The sequence below is a fragment of the Macaca nemestrina genome, chromosome 9, assembly GCF_043159975.1.
Source record: "Macaca nemestrina isolate mMacNem1 chromosome 9, mMacNem.hap1, whole genome shotgun sequence".
NCBI classification, from domain to species: domain Eukaryota; kingdom Metazoa; phylum Chordata; class Mammalia; order Primates; family Cercopithecidae; genus Macaca; species Macaca nemestrina.
In genome coordinates, this window is record NC_092133.1 from 23,802,163 (window position 1) to 23,817,715 (window position 15,553).

At 46.0% G+C, this 15,553-nt stretch overlaps 1 protein-coding gene across 6 annotated transcripts in view; it reads left to right on the forward strand.

The window, feature by feature from the left end:
* LOC105466531 (X-prolyl aminopeptidase 1) overlaps positions 1–15,242 on the forward strand; it is a 62,499-nt gene extending 47,257 nt beyond the window's left edge. For 4 of the 6 annotated variants that reach the window (XM_011715480.2, XM_011715485.2, XM_024788139.2 and 1 more), the window contains 9 exons: positions 1,361–1,419; positions 1,551–1,628; positions 4,485–4,556; positions 6,679–6,739; positions 8,245–8,314; positions 9,204–9,377; positions 10,079–10,155; positions 11,308–11,406; positions 14,700–15,242. In XM_011715480.2, coding sequence (XP_011713782.1) covers positions 1,361–1,419; positions 1,551–1,628; positions 4,485–4,556; positions 6,679–6,739; positions 8,245–8,314; positions 9,204–9,377; positions 10,079–10,155; positions 11,308–11,406; positions 14,700–14,828 — 819 coding nt within the window. In that variant the 3' untranslated portion in view covers positions 14,829–15,242. The remainder of the gene's footprint in view (positions 1–1,360; positions 1,420–1,550; positions 1,629–4,484; positions 4,557–6,678; positions 6,740–8,244; positions 8,315–9,203; positions 9,378–10,078; positions 10,156–11,307; positions 11,407–14,699) is intronic. The other 2 variants (XM_011715494.2, XM_011715483.3) reach the window with 1 other exon arrangement.
* The last annotated feature ends 311 nt before the right edge of the window (positions 15,243–15,553 follow it).

Below are 15,553 nucleotides of genomic sequence, written 5' to 3' on the forward strand. Positions count from 1 at the left end.
TCATGTTCCCTTTAAGTACTGTATAAACAACTCTTTAATTGGAAAAAGAAAATATTGTCTTTATTCCCACCAGTGTAACTTTTTTCCTCATGTTTCCTTCTGGTGATTGTTCATCTATGTAAATTATTATTATTATTATTTTTTTAATTTTTTTTGAGACGGAGTCTTGCTCTGTCACCCAGGCTGGAGTGTGGTGGCGCAATCTCTGCTCACTGAAAGCTCTGCCTTCTAGGTTCACGCCATTCTCCTGCCTCAGCCTCCCAAGTAGCTGGGACTACAGGTGCCCGCCACCACACCCGGCTAATTTTTTGTATTTTTAGTAGAGATGGGGTTTCACTGTGGTCTTGATCTCCTGACCTCGTGATCCACCCACCTCGGCCTCCCAAAGTGCTGGGATTATAGGTGTGAGCCACCACCCCTGGCCTTAAATTATTTTTAAAAATATAAATTATTTTTACATGTCTCTTAACATGCAGATACATTTTTTTTTTCTTTTTCTTTTTTTTCTTTTGAGATGGGGTCTCATCTGTTGCATGGGCTGGAGAGTAGTGGTGTGATCACAGCTCACTGCAGCCTCAGCCTCCCCAAGCTCAGGTGATACTCCCACCTCAGCCTCCCAAGTAGTTGGGACTTCAGGAGTGCATCATCACGCCCAGCTGATTTTTTCTGTTTTTTTTTTTTTTTTTTTTTTTTTTTTGTAGAGATGGGGTTTTGCCATGTTGCCCAGGCTCAAACTCCTGGGCTCAAGTGATCTGCCTATCTTGACCTCCCAAAGTGCTAGGAATATAGGTGTGAGCCATCACACCTGGTTTAGATACGATTTTGTGTTTTGTTTATTTTATTCTCTTAGACTCATAGTGTGAACATTTTCCATGTACGTTGAGGCCTTAAAAAAGGATCCAAATGAAAACTCATCTAGTGGCTATACTGATTTACTAACCCAGTCCTCCTATTTTTAAATGTTTGGGTTGTTTTTAATTTTTTGCTGTTATCAGTAATCCTGCAATAGTATCTCTGCATTTATCTTTTTTATTTCTCTAGAATGATTTTCTAAGGATGATTTCTTAGGAGGGGATGCTTTTGAATTTTTAAACTTAGATACATTGTTTTGGGAGGTTTTAGGATAAAATACTGAAGCACAATAGTTGAGTGAAAAATTAAATGAATAGAAACTGTTATATTTTAGACAGCTTTGGTGAGAACCTTTGGGAGTTCTCCCTTGCTGAGGATGTATCCTGTAGATTGGGCAGTTGGGATGAAGAAATTGAGGAAAAAGTAAGCTTTTAAAGTATCTCCTCTAATTTGTAAGAGGCACACATGGATTTATCTCACCAGATGATTATAAGCAGTTTTCTCATAGGTTCCCAAAGGTGGTGTGACAGAGATCTCAGCTGCTGACAAAGCTGAGGAGTTTCGCAGGTGAGGATCCATTTGGGGGGACCCAGGAACCTCGTGCTGATTTTCTTGCAAGTTGAATGAGGCTGGAAGGGCCCTGAATCTTAGCACAGTAAAAACCTTTAAGCCACTCTGCTTCTGTCTTTCTGTTACAGACAACAGGCAGACTTTGTGGACCTGAGCTTCCCAACGATTTCCAGTACGGGACCCAACGGCGCCATCATTCACTACGCGTAAGGCATGCGGAGGAGCATGCTGCCGGGCATTGCTGCTTCTGCACAGGAGCCTGAGCAGGGGAGAGACATTATTTTACCAGAGGCCTCTGTGCCCACCTTCATCTGTCTGTTGAGACTGTAAAATGAAGAGAAATAAGACCTCTAAGGTTTTATTTTCTCCCAATCCCCAAGCCTCTGCCTTTTGGGAGCCTCCTCTTAGGCTCAGTATGGCACTGGCATTCTCTACATTGTAGTCAGCTGGGTGTCCGTGTCCCTCTTTCCTTTTTGAAGCTGCAGGAACTGTATGTATAGCCCTTGCATCTTGATGACTGGGTTTTTTTTTTTTTTTTTTGAGACGGAGTCTCGCTCTGTCACCCAGACTGGAGTGCAGTCGCGCGATCTCCGCTCAATGCAAGCTCCACCGCCTCCCAGGTTCACGCCATTCTCCTGCCTCAGCTTCCCTAGAAGCTGGGACTACAGGCGCCCACCACCATGCCCGGCTAATTTTTTTTTTTTTGTATTTTTAGTAGAGATGGGGTTTCACCATGTTCGCCAGGCTGGTCTCGATCTCCTGACTTCGTGATCTTCCCACCTCGGCCTCCCAAAGTGCTGGGATTACCGGCGTGAGCAACCTACAGGCGTGAGCAACCGCGCCCAGCGGGTTTTTTTTTTTTTTTTTGAGACGGAGTCTCGCTCTGTTGCCCAGGCTGGAGTGCAGTGGCTGGATCTTAGCTCACTGCAAGCTCTGCCTCTCGGGTTCACACCATTCTCCTGCCTCAGCCTCCCGAGTAGCTGGGACTACAGGCGCCTGCCACCTCGCCCGGCTAGTTTTTTGTATTTTTTTTAGTAGAGACGGGGTTTTTCACCGTGTTAGCCAGGATGGTCTCGATCTCCTGACTTCGTGATCCACCCGTCTCAGCCTCCCAAAGTGCTGGGATTACAGGTGTGAGCCACTGCGCCCGGCGGGTTTTTTTTTTTTTTTTTTGAGACAAGGTCTTGCTCTGCTGCCCAGGCTGGAGTGCAGTGGTGCTGTCCGACTCACTGCAACTTTGAATTCCTAGACTCAAGCAGTTCTCCTGCCTCAGCCTCCTGAGTCACTGGGACTAAAGGCGTGTGCTACCACTCCTGGCTAATTTTTACATTTTTTTTGGTAGAGATGAGGATCTTGATGTGTTGCCCAGCCTTGTCTCGAATTTCTGGACTCAAGCAGTCCTCTTGCCTCAGCCTCCTAAAGTGCTGGGATTACAGGCGTGAGCCACTGTGCCTGACCCATGGCTGGAATTTTTGAGTGGTTTTCTTTCCTGGTAACAGCAGTTGTTTTGTACTAGTCTGTATATCTTGTGAGCTCCGTCAGTTGCATACCAAAAAACCTTAGCACTAGGTTGTGGGGCAACCTGTTTTAGGTGGAGAGTACCCTCTCTTCCTGTCTCCCAGAGCCTGAAGCCTGGCATCCCAGTATGTGGTATTTTTACCACATGGTCTACAAGAACCCATGGACCCACAGGGCCGAGCCTCCCTTCCCTGTGAGACAGAGGGACACTGATATGTGTAGGACTGACAGGACTGACAGATCCTAAGACAGGATGGTGGGAAATGTCATTAGGTGTGGCCGTTGGGCTTCAGCCTCGGCTCTGCCTGATTCAAACCGCTTTGCTTTGCATTGGGTATTTTGAGTTCTGTGCTTCCCCATCTGTTATATGCACAGCCAGTGAAGGAACACTGTCTCTCTGTGCTGTGCTTGGGCACACATTTTTCCCCCTTTGAATAATTGCTTTTAGAGTTTTTCGTCTTAGGGCAGATTTTGAAGCTGTGTGTGGGAGACAGTCACAGATGTGACAGTACAGTTCCCTCGCTTAATGCTTCTGTTCCAGCCTAAAAATATCAGAGGGACTTCAGTTTTTGTTTAACTCAGGATGAATTTCCTGGCTGGATACTCTCCTAGAATTTTGTGTATAATTAAAACATTAAACAATTCCATGCCAGTGGGGAAGAAATTTGCCTCTGCTTTGGCACTTCTTCATTGTGGGTGGTTGGAAGCCTGTTTAGAGGCAGGGTTCTGGAGGGCACCGGTTGTCTGTTTCAGTTGTTCAGCTTGTATGTGGACTGGTGCCCTTATTGCTGAAGAGGGGGTGGTACCTGGAGATGGAGGACAACCTCACTTCAGCTGCAGGGCAGAGGCATGGAGTGCTCTCATCCCTTCGGGCGTTTCCCAGTGCAGTGATATTGTTTCGAAAATGGCATGGGGAAAGCGATCACTTTTTGAAAATACCTCATGTTTGTTTGAAAAAAGTGCTCCAGCAGCAGAATATCATGATCCATTCCTTTTCCCAGCAAAATTCCTTTAGTTTTTCTCCCAAATTGAGACATTTACTCCTGCCTGTCCAGTGGGCAGGGAAGCGAGTGGGGAGGTACCTGCTGGGGTCAGGGCTGAAGGAGGGGCCTGGAGGCTGAGGCAGGGGCCTGGGGCTCCCAGAGACAAGCAAGTCTGCAGTGACTCCAGGCTGCTCCTGTCCCAGTTCCCAGGACTCTAGCTAGGTCCTGTTGCTTCTAAGGATTCTCATTTTTTTAGCTTTGACAATTATCTTTTGAACACCTGTTTTATTCCAGACACAAACAGAGGTAGACATAAAGAAATGTGTTATTTTTCCCCTCTTGAGCTCTTTATCTCAGTTGGGGAGATAGGTTGATTGGATTTTTGAAAAGTAGAAGTTTAATATTAGTTGAAATAATTCATTTATTGGGTAACTTATTTTGATATGATTTCAGGCTTATGTAAGTTGCAAGAATAGTATAAAGAGCTCTTGTGTGTCCTCCTCCCAGATTCACTAAGTGTTTACATTTGTGGAATAATTAATTTTTAATTAACTTTGTTAGGCCAGTCCCTGAGACGAATAGGACCTTGTCTCTGGATGAGGTGTACCTCATTGACTCGGGTGCTCAATACAAGTAAGTAAACCAGGACTGCTGTGGAACTTGACTCTGTGATTCAAGGCAGTTGAGAAGGTGGACAGCTGAGCTCCAGCTGAGAGTACTCAGCTGGTCATCACACCCTGTGCTGGCCACTAATGGAATCGTTCCTGTGTCTTGTCCTTTTTTTCACCCCTATTTGAAATAGCCCTCACAAAAGACTGTTTGATAGAAATGTTATAGTCCTTGGCCGGAAGTTTTAAAAATATAATTAAACAACTGTGAAATAAAGCAAGCTTTTGGAACCGTTGAAAGTTTTCCACCCCAGCCCATGAACCGCCTGCCGGTTCCCTGTACTTGCAGCCGCCCCAGGGCCTTACAAAGTCAGGGATTCATTTTGAATGAATGGGTGAGAAATGAGGGCTGCCACCAGATTTCTGAATTCCCTTCTCCATGTTTTGCTGCTTTCACAGCTATCTTCTCTGGAAAAGTTCCTCAGAGAAGAACCCAAGATATGGTTGGGTCTTGATACGGAACCCATGAGAAGGAGTAAGAATAGACCCTGTCTGCGTTAGGAGAGCACGAGCAAGGCCTTTTAATGCTGCTCCATTCCCCACTGAATTTGGGACTGTGGCTAAGGGAGGACCTAATTATTATTATTATTATTATTTATTTATTTATTTATTTTTGAGACGGAGTTTTGCTCTGTCGCCCAGGCTGGAGTGCAGTGGCCGGATCTCAGCTCACTGCAAGCTCCGCCTCCCGGGTTTACGCCATTCTCCTGCCTCAGCCTCCCGAGTAGCTGGGACTACAGGCGCCCGCCACCTCGCCCGGCTAGTTTTTTGTATTTTTTTTCAGTAGAGACGGGGTTTTACCGTATTAGCCAGGATGGTCTCGATCTCCTGACCTCGTGATCCGCCTGTCTCGGCCTCCCAAAGTGCTGGGATTACAGGCTTGAGCCACCGCGCCCGGCCTAGGAGGACCTAATTATTGAATGAGCTCAGCCAATTATGTGGCAGCCATGCCTGGCCTTGGGACACAGGGGTGTTAATAATATCAGCCTAGAGCTAAGGATTGCTTGGTAATGGTGTAAACTTTTGTTCTCTTCTAAATTTTAGCAGAATTCTAGAAGTTATCCTTTCTATGTCAGGGATATAGTCTAGTATGTGTTAAGATATGTACTTGGATATTTTTAGGGTCTCTGTCCAGGAATCCCCCTGCTGTTCTAACAGGAGGAGTTGGGTTTTGGCCCTCTTTTGCTAGAGATGGGCTCCTGTTTTCTTTGCCTTCTTGCGTCTTGTTCATAACCCCAGTGATAGTGTCTCTCGTGAAACAGCCCTTACGCTGTAGACCAAGAATGTGTGTGTCAGGGGCTGACGTCACTCCCACTTTATTTAGCCATCCCTGCATTCACATTTTGTTTCATTTTTAAAAATAACTTTATTGGGGTAAAATTTATGTACCATGTAATTCACCCACTTAAAATATACAATTAATTTTTTTTTTGTATATTCACAGAGTTTTGCAGCCATCAGCACAATCAAGTTTAGAACATTTTCATTACCCCAGAAAGAAACCTCATACCCAATAGCAGTCACTCCCCCCTTTTCCAATAGCCTGGAGAACCACTACTCTCCTTTCTGTTTCTATGGATTTGCCTATCCTGGACACTTCATAGAAGTGGAATTGTATTATGTATGGCTTTCTGTGTCTGGCTTCTGTCATTTAGCACAATGTCTTCCAGGTTCATCCATGTTGCAGCATGTATCAGTATTCCATTCCTTTTTATTACTGAATAGTATTGCAGTGTGTGGATAGTCCCCCATTTTGTTTATCCGTTCATCAGTTGTTGGACATTTCAACTGTTTCCACCTTTTGGCTATTATGAATAATGTGGCTATGAACTTTCATATACAAGTTTTTGTGTGGATGTATGTTTTTGGTTCTCTTGGATATATAACTAGAAGTGGAATTGCTGGGTCATATCGTGACTATGTTTAGCCTTTTAAAGAACTGCAAACTAGTTTCAAAGATGGCTGTGCTGTTGTACATGCCCACCAGTATTGTGTGGGGCTTCTCACTTGTCTGCATGCTTGCCTGTGTCATATTTGACTTAAAGCTTATTTTGACGGGAAACCAATTTGTCCTTTTTTTTGGAAAGGGATGGCACCACAGATGTAACGCGGACAATGCATTTTGGGACCCCTACAGCCTACGAGAAGGTAAGGTGGAGGCCAAAACCTTAAGAGGTCCTCTCTGATTTCTTAAGAAGAGCATTGCTTTTATGGAAAGAGATAGTATAAAGAAGTAAAAATTACATGTGGGGTAGTAAAATTACTCACTGCTGTGGAGTCAGGCTTATCTGCTTCACGAGGTTCATGTAATTAATTATTGGAGTAAGACATTTGGAGAAATTTTTAAAGCATTCTGCTGCAGTTAGGGCAGCTCAGTTGCAAGTTTAAATATAATAGCTTTGGCCTTCTCTTGAGTCAGGAAATGCCTTTGAGGCTGGGGATGAGATAGTGAAATATATGCTTTATAAGCAGTGTCTAGATTTGAGTTTGAAGGCCACCCCCTTCTTTTTTCGAGATTCTTATTTACAGGCTTAACTCTCTGGGAACTTTCCGAAATGACAGACTCTGTTAAGTTTCTGGTATGATTGGTATGGAAAGGGGAAAGAGAGCTGTGAGGCGGAGAGATGTGTACCAGGGGTCTGGAGACCTGGCTTCAGAGCTTCTCTGCCATTTACTAGCTCTGTGACGTTGAACAAAGCAGTCACCATCCATAAAAATAAGAATAAAAGGACTCACCTTCCCAGCTGCCTGTGAATTCCCTTGAGCCCAGCCAGTTCCTGGATCATAGTCACTGCTCAGCAAATGCTCATTGAGCACCTAAATGAATCCGTTTGTCCAAAGGAGCTCCTTCAGGAAGATTATCCAAGGAAAAGGGTTTTATGCAATGTAGTGGGGCAGGTTTCATTGTCTTGGTCCCTTGCCTTGTCCCTTTGTATGCACCAGTGCCTTAGAAGAGTTTAGACCTTGCGTCTAGGATTATTTTGGTGTGACTCTTTTTGTGCTTTTCAAAGAGCTCAATCAGGCTGAGGAGAAAGGAGTTTTAGTCCTGACTCTGCACCTTACTGGCAAGCCGCTACACTTCTGAGTAGCACTTCTTTTGTCCGGACAGTGGGGATAACCCCTGAAGATAGGATGGTGGTAGGAAGCACAGCTGCTGAAGCAAGACTGCTTGGCCCCAAGGCCAGATGCTGCCACTTCCGCACTGTGTGATCTGGGCATGCTACTGAATCTCTGTGAAGCGAGGATAACAGCAGTGCCTCTATCGCGAAGTGTGGGATCAAACATGCAGTGCTTACAATAGTGTGTGGCACAGAGGACTCGCTCAGTAAATGTTAGCTAGGGTCATCAGTACTTTTTATTACTTTTCCGTTCTTTCTAAGGCTCACATGATGGAGTATGTCAGAGTGTTCATTATAAAGTCCTGTGGGGTCATCTCTCTGACAGTGCTCTTCTACTAAATTGAATTTCAAGATTTTCTGGGAAATTGGCCCCATGGCCAGGCTTTTTTTCCACCAGATTTTTTTCTTTTTACTTACGTTGTCTCTGTGATATTGCTAAAAACTTTAGCAGGCAGGATTTTGTGAACTACCAGAAAACTACAGGATTAGGCATCTGTCCCCATTCTGCAACATGCCCCTGGGTTTTCTTTGCAGGAATGCTTCACGTATGTCCTCAAGGGCCATATAGCTGTGAGTGCAGCTGTTTTCCCGACTGGAACCAAAGGTAGGTGGTGCATTCTGTCACATGGCAGGCTCTTTTTCTTGTTCGAGAATCAAATATGTCTATGTTTGAGTGAAAGAACATGTCCTTCCCTCACTGTGAGGTCCCCAGCCCACTTCAGGCCCAGCCAGGTGCTCATGGGGTGAGTCTGCAGAACCCACTGACTGAGCCCAGAGGCCTCAGGGAGCTGGGGTTAGGATTGGGCCCAGTACCCACTGTGCACCTTTCTCCTGACCACTTAGGTATTGGATGACACATGTGGATGGCTCCCAGGAGAGGACAAACCAGATGGGAAGGTCACAGGGCCTGAGTGGAAGTTGGTGCAGCCTCCTGTCTGGCCTTTAGTACTGAGCTAGTGCTTCCTTTCTGGATTCTTAGGATTTATTTTACTGGGACCCTGACTTCAGCTATGTACTACTTTGCTTGAGGCCTGGTAGGTGGAGCATTGGACTGGGCATTGACAAGACCTGGGCTGCCTTGCTTCTGGGTAGATGAGACGTGTACTCATCTCCCTAGGCCTCAGTTGCCTCATCTGTCATGCCTGCCTGCCTGCTTGCAGTCTGGTTAGAGTCTCATCTTTGTAATTCTGAAACCTTAGGGTCGCAGAGCTGGGAAGGGTATGTCCGTGTCTTCTGTGGCCTCTTGTGTGCTGTAGGTGTCTGTCGCACCTCACCAGCATCCTGAATGGATGATTGCCTAGCTTCGGACTGAACTTTGATTGTTCCTCAGGAGATCTGATTGTTAGAAAGTTCTTCCTTGTGCTGTGCTGAAATCTGAACCCTCCAGTAACTTACCTATTGGTTTCTGTTTCACGTTCTGGAGCCAAACGTAATAAATCTAATGTCTTAAAGCTCTGTACAAATATCATTAAGTGGCTCTTTCTATCTTTCAGGTCACCTTCTTGACTCCTTTGCCCGTTCAGCTTTATGGGATTCAGGCCTAGATTACTTGCACGGGACTGGACATGGTGTTGGGTCTTTTTTGAATGTCCATGAGGGTCCTTGCGGCATCAGTTACAAAACATTCTCTGATGAGCCCTTGGAGGCAGGCATGATTGTCACCGATGGTAAGTATCCATCACATATGGGGCATGCATGGATCCTTGAGCCTTTTTGAAAGCTATTTGTTGTTTTTTATTTTTTAATTAGTTTAAATTGGCAATAATTTTCCCTTTCTAACAATAATGAAGTTTTCCGATTATAGAACTGATACATGTTCATTTTAGAAAAAACGAGATGGGAACTGTGTGAAAAGAAAATGAAAATCATTTGCAATCTAACCACTCAGGGGAAACATGACTTAATGTTTTGCTGTATTAGCTTTTGGTCTTTCAGATATGTAGATATCATTTTTTAAAAAAACCACTGAGATCATACTGGGCGTCTTGTCTATGTTCTGCTTTCTTACTTGATATACTGCTTTCCCCAGGTCATTGCCAAGTCTTTGTAAATATATTTTAATGCTTTCATTATTGTGTCTTATGGATGTGAACCATGATTTATTTAGTGGATCCATTGTTATTGTACTCCTTACCCCGTAGCCAGTGTGCAGGGACTTCAGAGTCTAGCTTTCTGTACCTCAAATGCTTGTAAAAAAGTGGCCATATGAGAGAAGGTGGCATCTCTGGGCTCTTACACTGGATAGAGTGGGCCCTTCACCTGTTTCTTCTCCTTTGGAGTAGGGCAGTCATCCCAGGAGTGAAAGGTTCTCTCTGTGGACATCATCATTGTGGGCTGCTTCTCATTTTTGGGATTTGGTTTGTTTTAGAGCCTGGGTATTATGAAGATGGGGCTTTTGGAATTCGCATTGAGAATGTTGTTCTTGTGGTTCCTGTGAAGACCAAGGTGAGTATATTAAAAAATTTTTTCCTGTTCCTTAATGTGGGAAGATGAAGACTTAATGTCTTTGGAGCCAAGAGTATGCCATTCTGGGGCCAACATGGAGCCTTCTTCTCCAGATATCAGGGACTTTCCTGGAAACCACACTCCTTGCCTGCACAGCCAGAAAGAAAATCCTTAATGAACTGGGATCCAGAACTGGGATTCACGGACCATCAGGCTGATGCTTGCTTCACATAATTTGGGGCTCACAGTTTCCTATAGGCGGCCTGTTGTCTCTTCTGCTGGGGATGCCTGTTCAAGGTGCTAATTTCCAGGCCCATCCCAGACCCTAGAATCTCCACGGTGGGGGGCCTGGAAGCTGTAATTTTGTCACACTCCCCAGGTGACTTTTATTAGGTAAAGTTGAGGAACCCTGAGTTATCCAAGGGTCAGCCTCAAAGGCAATACAAGACAGGTGTTTCACCCTCTTCCCTCATCAGTGTTACCAAGGCTGCAGGGTTTTAGGCCCTAGGCTTTACCTAAAAGACCTGTTTGTGCCTCCTCCATTGGTGGAATTGAACAGTTGGAGGGAAGTAGCTTCCTGTGTCAGCAAGGAGGTTGACTGTGGGGATGTGCTCTCTGCTTTGGCATGGAAGTGACTATTCTTGGAAGTGACCTCCCGTCTTATTCCCAAAAGCTGCCATGAACAGAAACCCGACATATTCTTGTGTGCTCCAGTGGATAGATGTGTTGTCGCCTGACGGGCCTGGCTGGGTCAAGGCAGGCCACACACTTGACTGTTAAAAAAATGATATTGAGGACTTACACCCTTGCATCCTGGAGAATCAAAACCAGAGATGCCCTTGAGCCCACACACCCCCTTGCCCTGCCCCCGTTTCCTGTCACAGTAGACATTAGCCTTGTGGAACTGCTGCTGGGAGCCCCTCAGCACCCTTTGTTTGGCCCTTCCTGATGGCACAGGCCGTTGTTTGCGCACTGGAGGAGCTCTTGGAAAGTGGCATCAGGTTTCCTGTGTGTCTGTGAAAAGTGGTGACCAGCTCACCGCATCTTGGCTCCCAGTTACCCCGGCTCTGAGGGGTGGCATGCTGATGGAATGACCTCATGGTGCTTCAGCACAGTAAAGTAAAAACGTCTATTTTCTTCTTTCTCCCACAGTATAATTTTAATAACCGGGGAAGCCTGACCTTTGAACCTCTAACTTTGGTTCCAATTCAGACCAAAATGATAGATGTGGATTCTCTTACAGACAAAGAGGTAATGGGGAAGTCTTGGTGGGCAGGCATGTTACTAGGGGAGATGGAGACTACCCTAAATAGTTCTAATCCATTCTCTAAATCCTAAATTCTCTAATTCATTTTCACTTTGTAATTTTTAAATTTAGAGGTCTAGGCCAGTTGAGTCTGAAAGCCCTAGGTTTTCTGAGGACTCTTGAGCTTTTCCTGTATTTGTTGGGCTTCCAGGTGGAGATAGTCCTGTTCCCCACAGCCATTCTAGGGCTGTAGGGTTTTGTGGGTGGAACTCGTACGCCACTGTTTAGCTGCACTGTTCCTCCGTAGCTGCACTGAGGCGTGTTTAGCAAATATGAGCCTATGTGTGTTCCCTACAAGAAGCCAGATGGATGGTGGGGCCTCTTGGCCACTGTACATACCAGATTGTTTTCTTGTGTTACATGAAACTTTAATGAAATGCAAAGCAAAATCTATTATCGTGTGTCCCATTTTCACACAGACAAGGAGAAAGATAGTACCAGCCCTTCTTGGTTACTACTGTGGTCACTCTGGGGCAGTGAAACCCTTCACAAAGCCTGGGGCACAACAGTGCTTACTTGCTTAGCTCAGAGGGTTATGGGTCTTAACTCCTTCAGACCCTGGACTGGTAAGGCCAGGTGAGATCGCAGTCCTGGGAATATGAGTAAGGCCTGAAGAGTCACACAGATGATTAAGGTCAGAGCAGAAACAAGGGTAAGAAATGGGGTAGGAACTGTTAGCACTAGACAGACAAAACAGTTCCCAAACCAGGAAACTGGAAGCCAGGAGGACACAAATTCCAGAGCAAGGCAGGGGTCAGAAGTTTCAATGAAAAGCAAATGACTGGTGGGAGCCGAAGGCAGGGTAAGCACGGTGGTTTACTCTGGGAATAAGATTTTGTTATTTGAGGCAGCCGCTGGCCTTTGAGTGCCTCTCAAGGCAGGAAAATTTCCTCACTGGTGCCCGCTTGGGCCTTGTTCTTGGCACTATAAAGGAAAGGGTCTTTGGGGGTCAAGGACCTTCCCTTCCACAGGAGCTGTGGAACGGGATTCTCCCAGCTAGAAGCCTCCTGCCTGTTCCAGCTCACAGGTGGGTGACGAGAAAGGCCACCCACTTCCTGCTTAGCTTTCCTCTGTGCTTGAGTGCCTCTGCTTAACCATCCGTGCCCTTGGTTCAGCTGAACATTCGCACTCACAGGACCCACATGGGCTCTGCTGATACTGGGTGGGTTATGCAGCTTGCAGATGGATGTGGAAAAGGAGACTCAGCCTGTCAGCACAGTGTCCAGTGTGTCTCTTCAGCAGGAAGAGTCTTTCCAGTGTCCAGGGCTCTTGTCCAGCCCCTGTAAGTGTTGCCTTAGCTGAGAGGAAATGAGAACACATGGGTGGGCATGGGAGCCACCCTGCTTAGAATCCCTCTGCCCCATAGGAACCAGTGTCTTTTGTAATGGCCCTTGGGCACAGCTTCCAGGGACTTAGCAAGGGGCTTTCCAGTAATACGTCATTTCGTACTCTTGGAGTCCAAGGCTGTGGCTTCCTGCCAAGTAATTCTAGGTCATGCTGTCTTTCCTGTCCACATAAAGTGTACCCATCAGGAGGCATTTCTCCCATATGACATTCCCCTTTATCCAGGGAAGTAGTGTTTGAGGAAGTTTAAGCGAGGCCATTTTTCCTTGAAGGAGAAAGAATCAGTCTACTCCCGTGACATTGGACATAGACCAGGGATCTGTGTTACGCTGTGCTTCATTCCTGCACCTTGCATGCCCACATCATTGAACTATTCTTTCGGCCAGTTACTCTTTGTGGGGCAGATAATGTCTTCTTAAAATACCTGGCTTTTAAAATATCTGGTCATTTGCCCTTTACTATTTAGCCTGTCTTTTGGAGTCACTTTAGAGACTTTTTGGTTGGGGTCTGCATTCTCATCACTTATCACCAGATGGCAGCAAAGGACCTTGTTCGGATGGGAATATGGCCAGCTGCAGACTGTCAGGGCCTTGTGATGGTCCTCAGGCCCCGCCGAGGCTGTCCACACTCCCACTTTTCCCTCGCTGCTCTCAACCAAAAGGGCTTTGGGAGTTTGGCTGTGGCCCCAGGCTTACACCAGGATGCTGCCTTCGCCTTACTGTTGAGCTGCTTTAGCCAGTAGGCTGCTTTGTAGCCCTGCTGGCCTTGCTGTGGACACATAGCAGTTTGCCTGCTTTTGACATCGTCCCCTGCCCCCATCACTTCCCTGACTCCCAGAAGGGGCTAGTAGGCTAGTAGGCTCTTCTCAGTAGGCATTGGAACCCTGGCTGGGTCACAGCCAGTTGGTAACACCACCCTATCTGTCTGCCGTCAGTCCTTTGTAATTAATGGGCTTGTGTGCCCATCCTGACCCCAGCTGGGGTTATTTAAAGCCAGCGGGGCTTTGGTACCTGGCTGGATTGTAGTCCCTGAAGCCAGTACTTTTGTAACATCCCTGCCCTCCAAAATGGCCTTTGACTCATTTATGACAACCACACCCGTGGCACTATTGGTCTCCTCAGCTTCCAGACAGCTACCCCATAGACAGTGGTGAGAGTGGCTTGTTGTCCTCTTCGTAAAACCTGCTTCACTCCAGACTTCACCTTTTTCCCTGTACAACCAAGGGGGATTTTGCCATCATGTCTAGTGGATCAGCCCCTGCCCAGGCACCAAGTCCTGCCAGCAGGTCCTTCCTTTCTCTCTCTTTTTTGTCTCCTGTTCTTGTGGCATGTTGAGTTGAGAGTCTGAAAACTAAGCTTACTCCCAGCCCCACTCTGCTGCACCACAGTCTTTAACCACCGCAGGTTTTGGGTTCATCTAGGCAGCTACACTCAAAAGACACTCATGGGCTTGACTGACCCTAGTTTTTTATTCAGCTTTTTTAGTGGATATAGGATATGTAGCTCAGTGTGTTGGCAGGCCAGTTTCGGGTGTCTCTCTTAGTAGGAGCTCTCAGAGAGTCCAGGGGCTCTTCCCCAGCTTACCGCCTCTCAGGATGGCTCAGGTGTAAGGGAATGAAGCCACACAGGTGGGAGCAGGAGCTTAGAGTCTACTGTCTATAATAGTAAACTGTTCTGGGGGCCTTTTCACCAGAAGCCATGAAGTCTGGTCCTATGTATTTCCAGGGAAACTGAACACAAGGAAAACACTCATCTGTGAGTAAGGAGAAAGGGTGTTGCACACCTTTTCTCTCAGCTTGTGATCTTAGCACATGGGGGCCCTTGCTGTTGACCTGTTTATCCAGTTGTTAAAGATGGGGTGGTGAATACTGTGTCTGTCCTTCTCTCCCCTGCAGTGCGACTGGCTCAACAATTACCACCTGACCTGCAGGGACGTGATTGGGAAGGAATTGCAGAAACAGGGCCGCCAGGAAGCTCTCGAGTGGCTTATCAGAGAGACGCAACCCATCTCCAAACAGCATTAATACCTCCCTGGTTTTGTTTTTACAAAATGGTCTGGGGAAAGGAAGAAACGTGGCAGATCCCTGACATCTTTCCCCTTTCCTCTCCTTCTTCCCTACCTCCCCTTTTTACTTTAGACTTTAAGAAGAATAGAAAATCTTCTTATCCTCTTTGATATTTTATTGCAAACACTGAGTCTTTTATGATTTTTTAATTGTTGAGAACGAGCCAAGAATAAAATTGCTGCACCAGAAGGAGGGCCCCTCCAAAGTCGAACACTTGATGAAAGGGAGTTGCCCTGACTTCTCTGGCCAGTGATGGGGAAACAATGAGTGCTCCATGATGGTCATGTTCCAGGTGCTAGTACATCATTCATGATCACCTTAATGCTCATGAGACTATATTTATGATCAGTGAATAAAAATGTCAAAACTGTGCTTTGTCTTAGCTGTCTCTTTCTTCATGGTGCTGTCCCCCAGCATGTCAGGTGAGCTGATCTCCAGGGCTGCTGGTTCTGTGGCAGACATTTCCTAGGTGGTAGGGCCCCTTTGAGAGGAGACCCCTGGCTTTGCTGCACATTTGGGGGCTTATCTGTAAGCTTTTTCTTTTCTCTAGAAAACCTAATATGGTATTTTTATCTCAGTTTTTTTTTTCTGATTTTAAAATGTGTCACTGCTATGCAAAACACAATAAAAATTATGTCAAAAGTCAGTTTTCCAGAACTCACCCTATAGTAGATGCCTCAAGT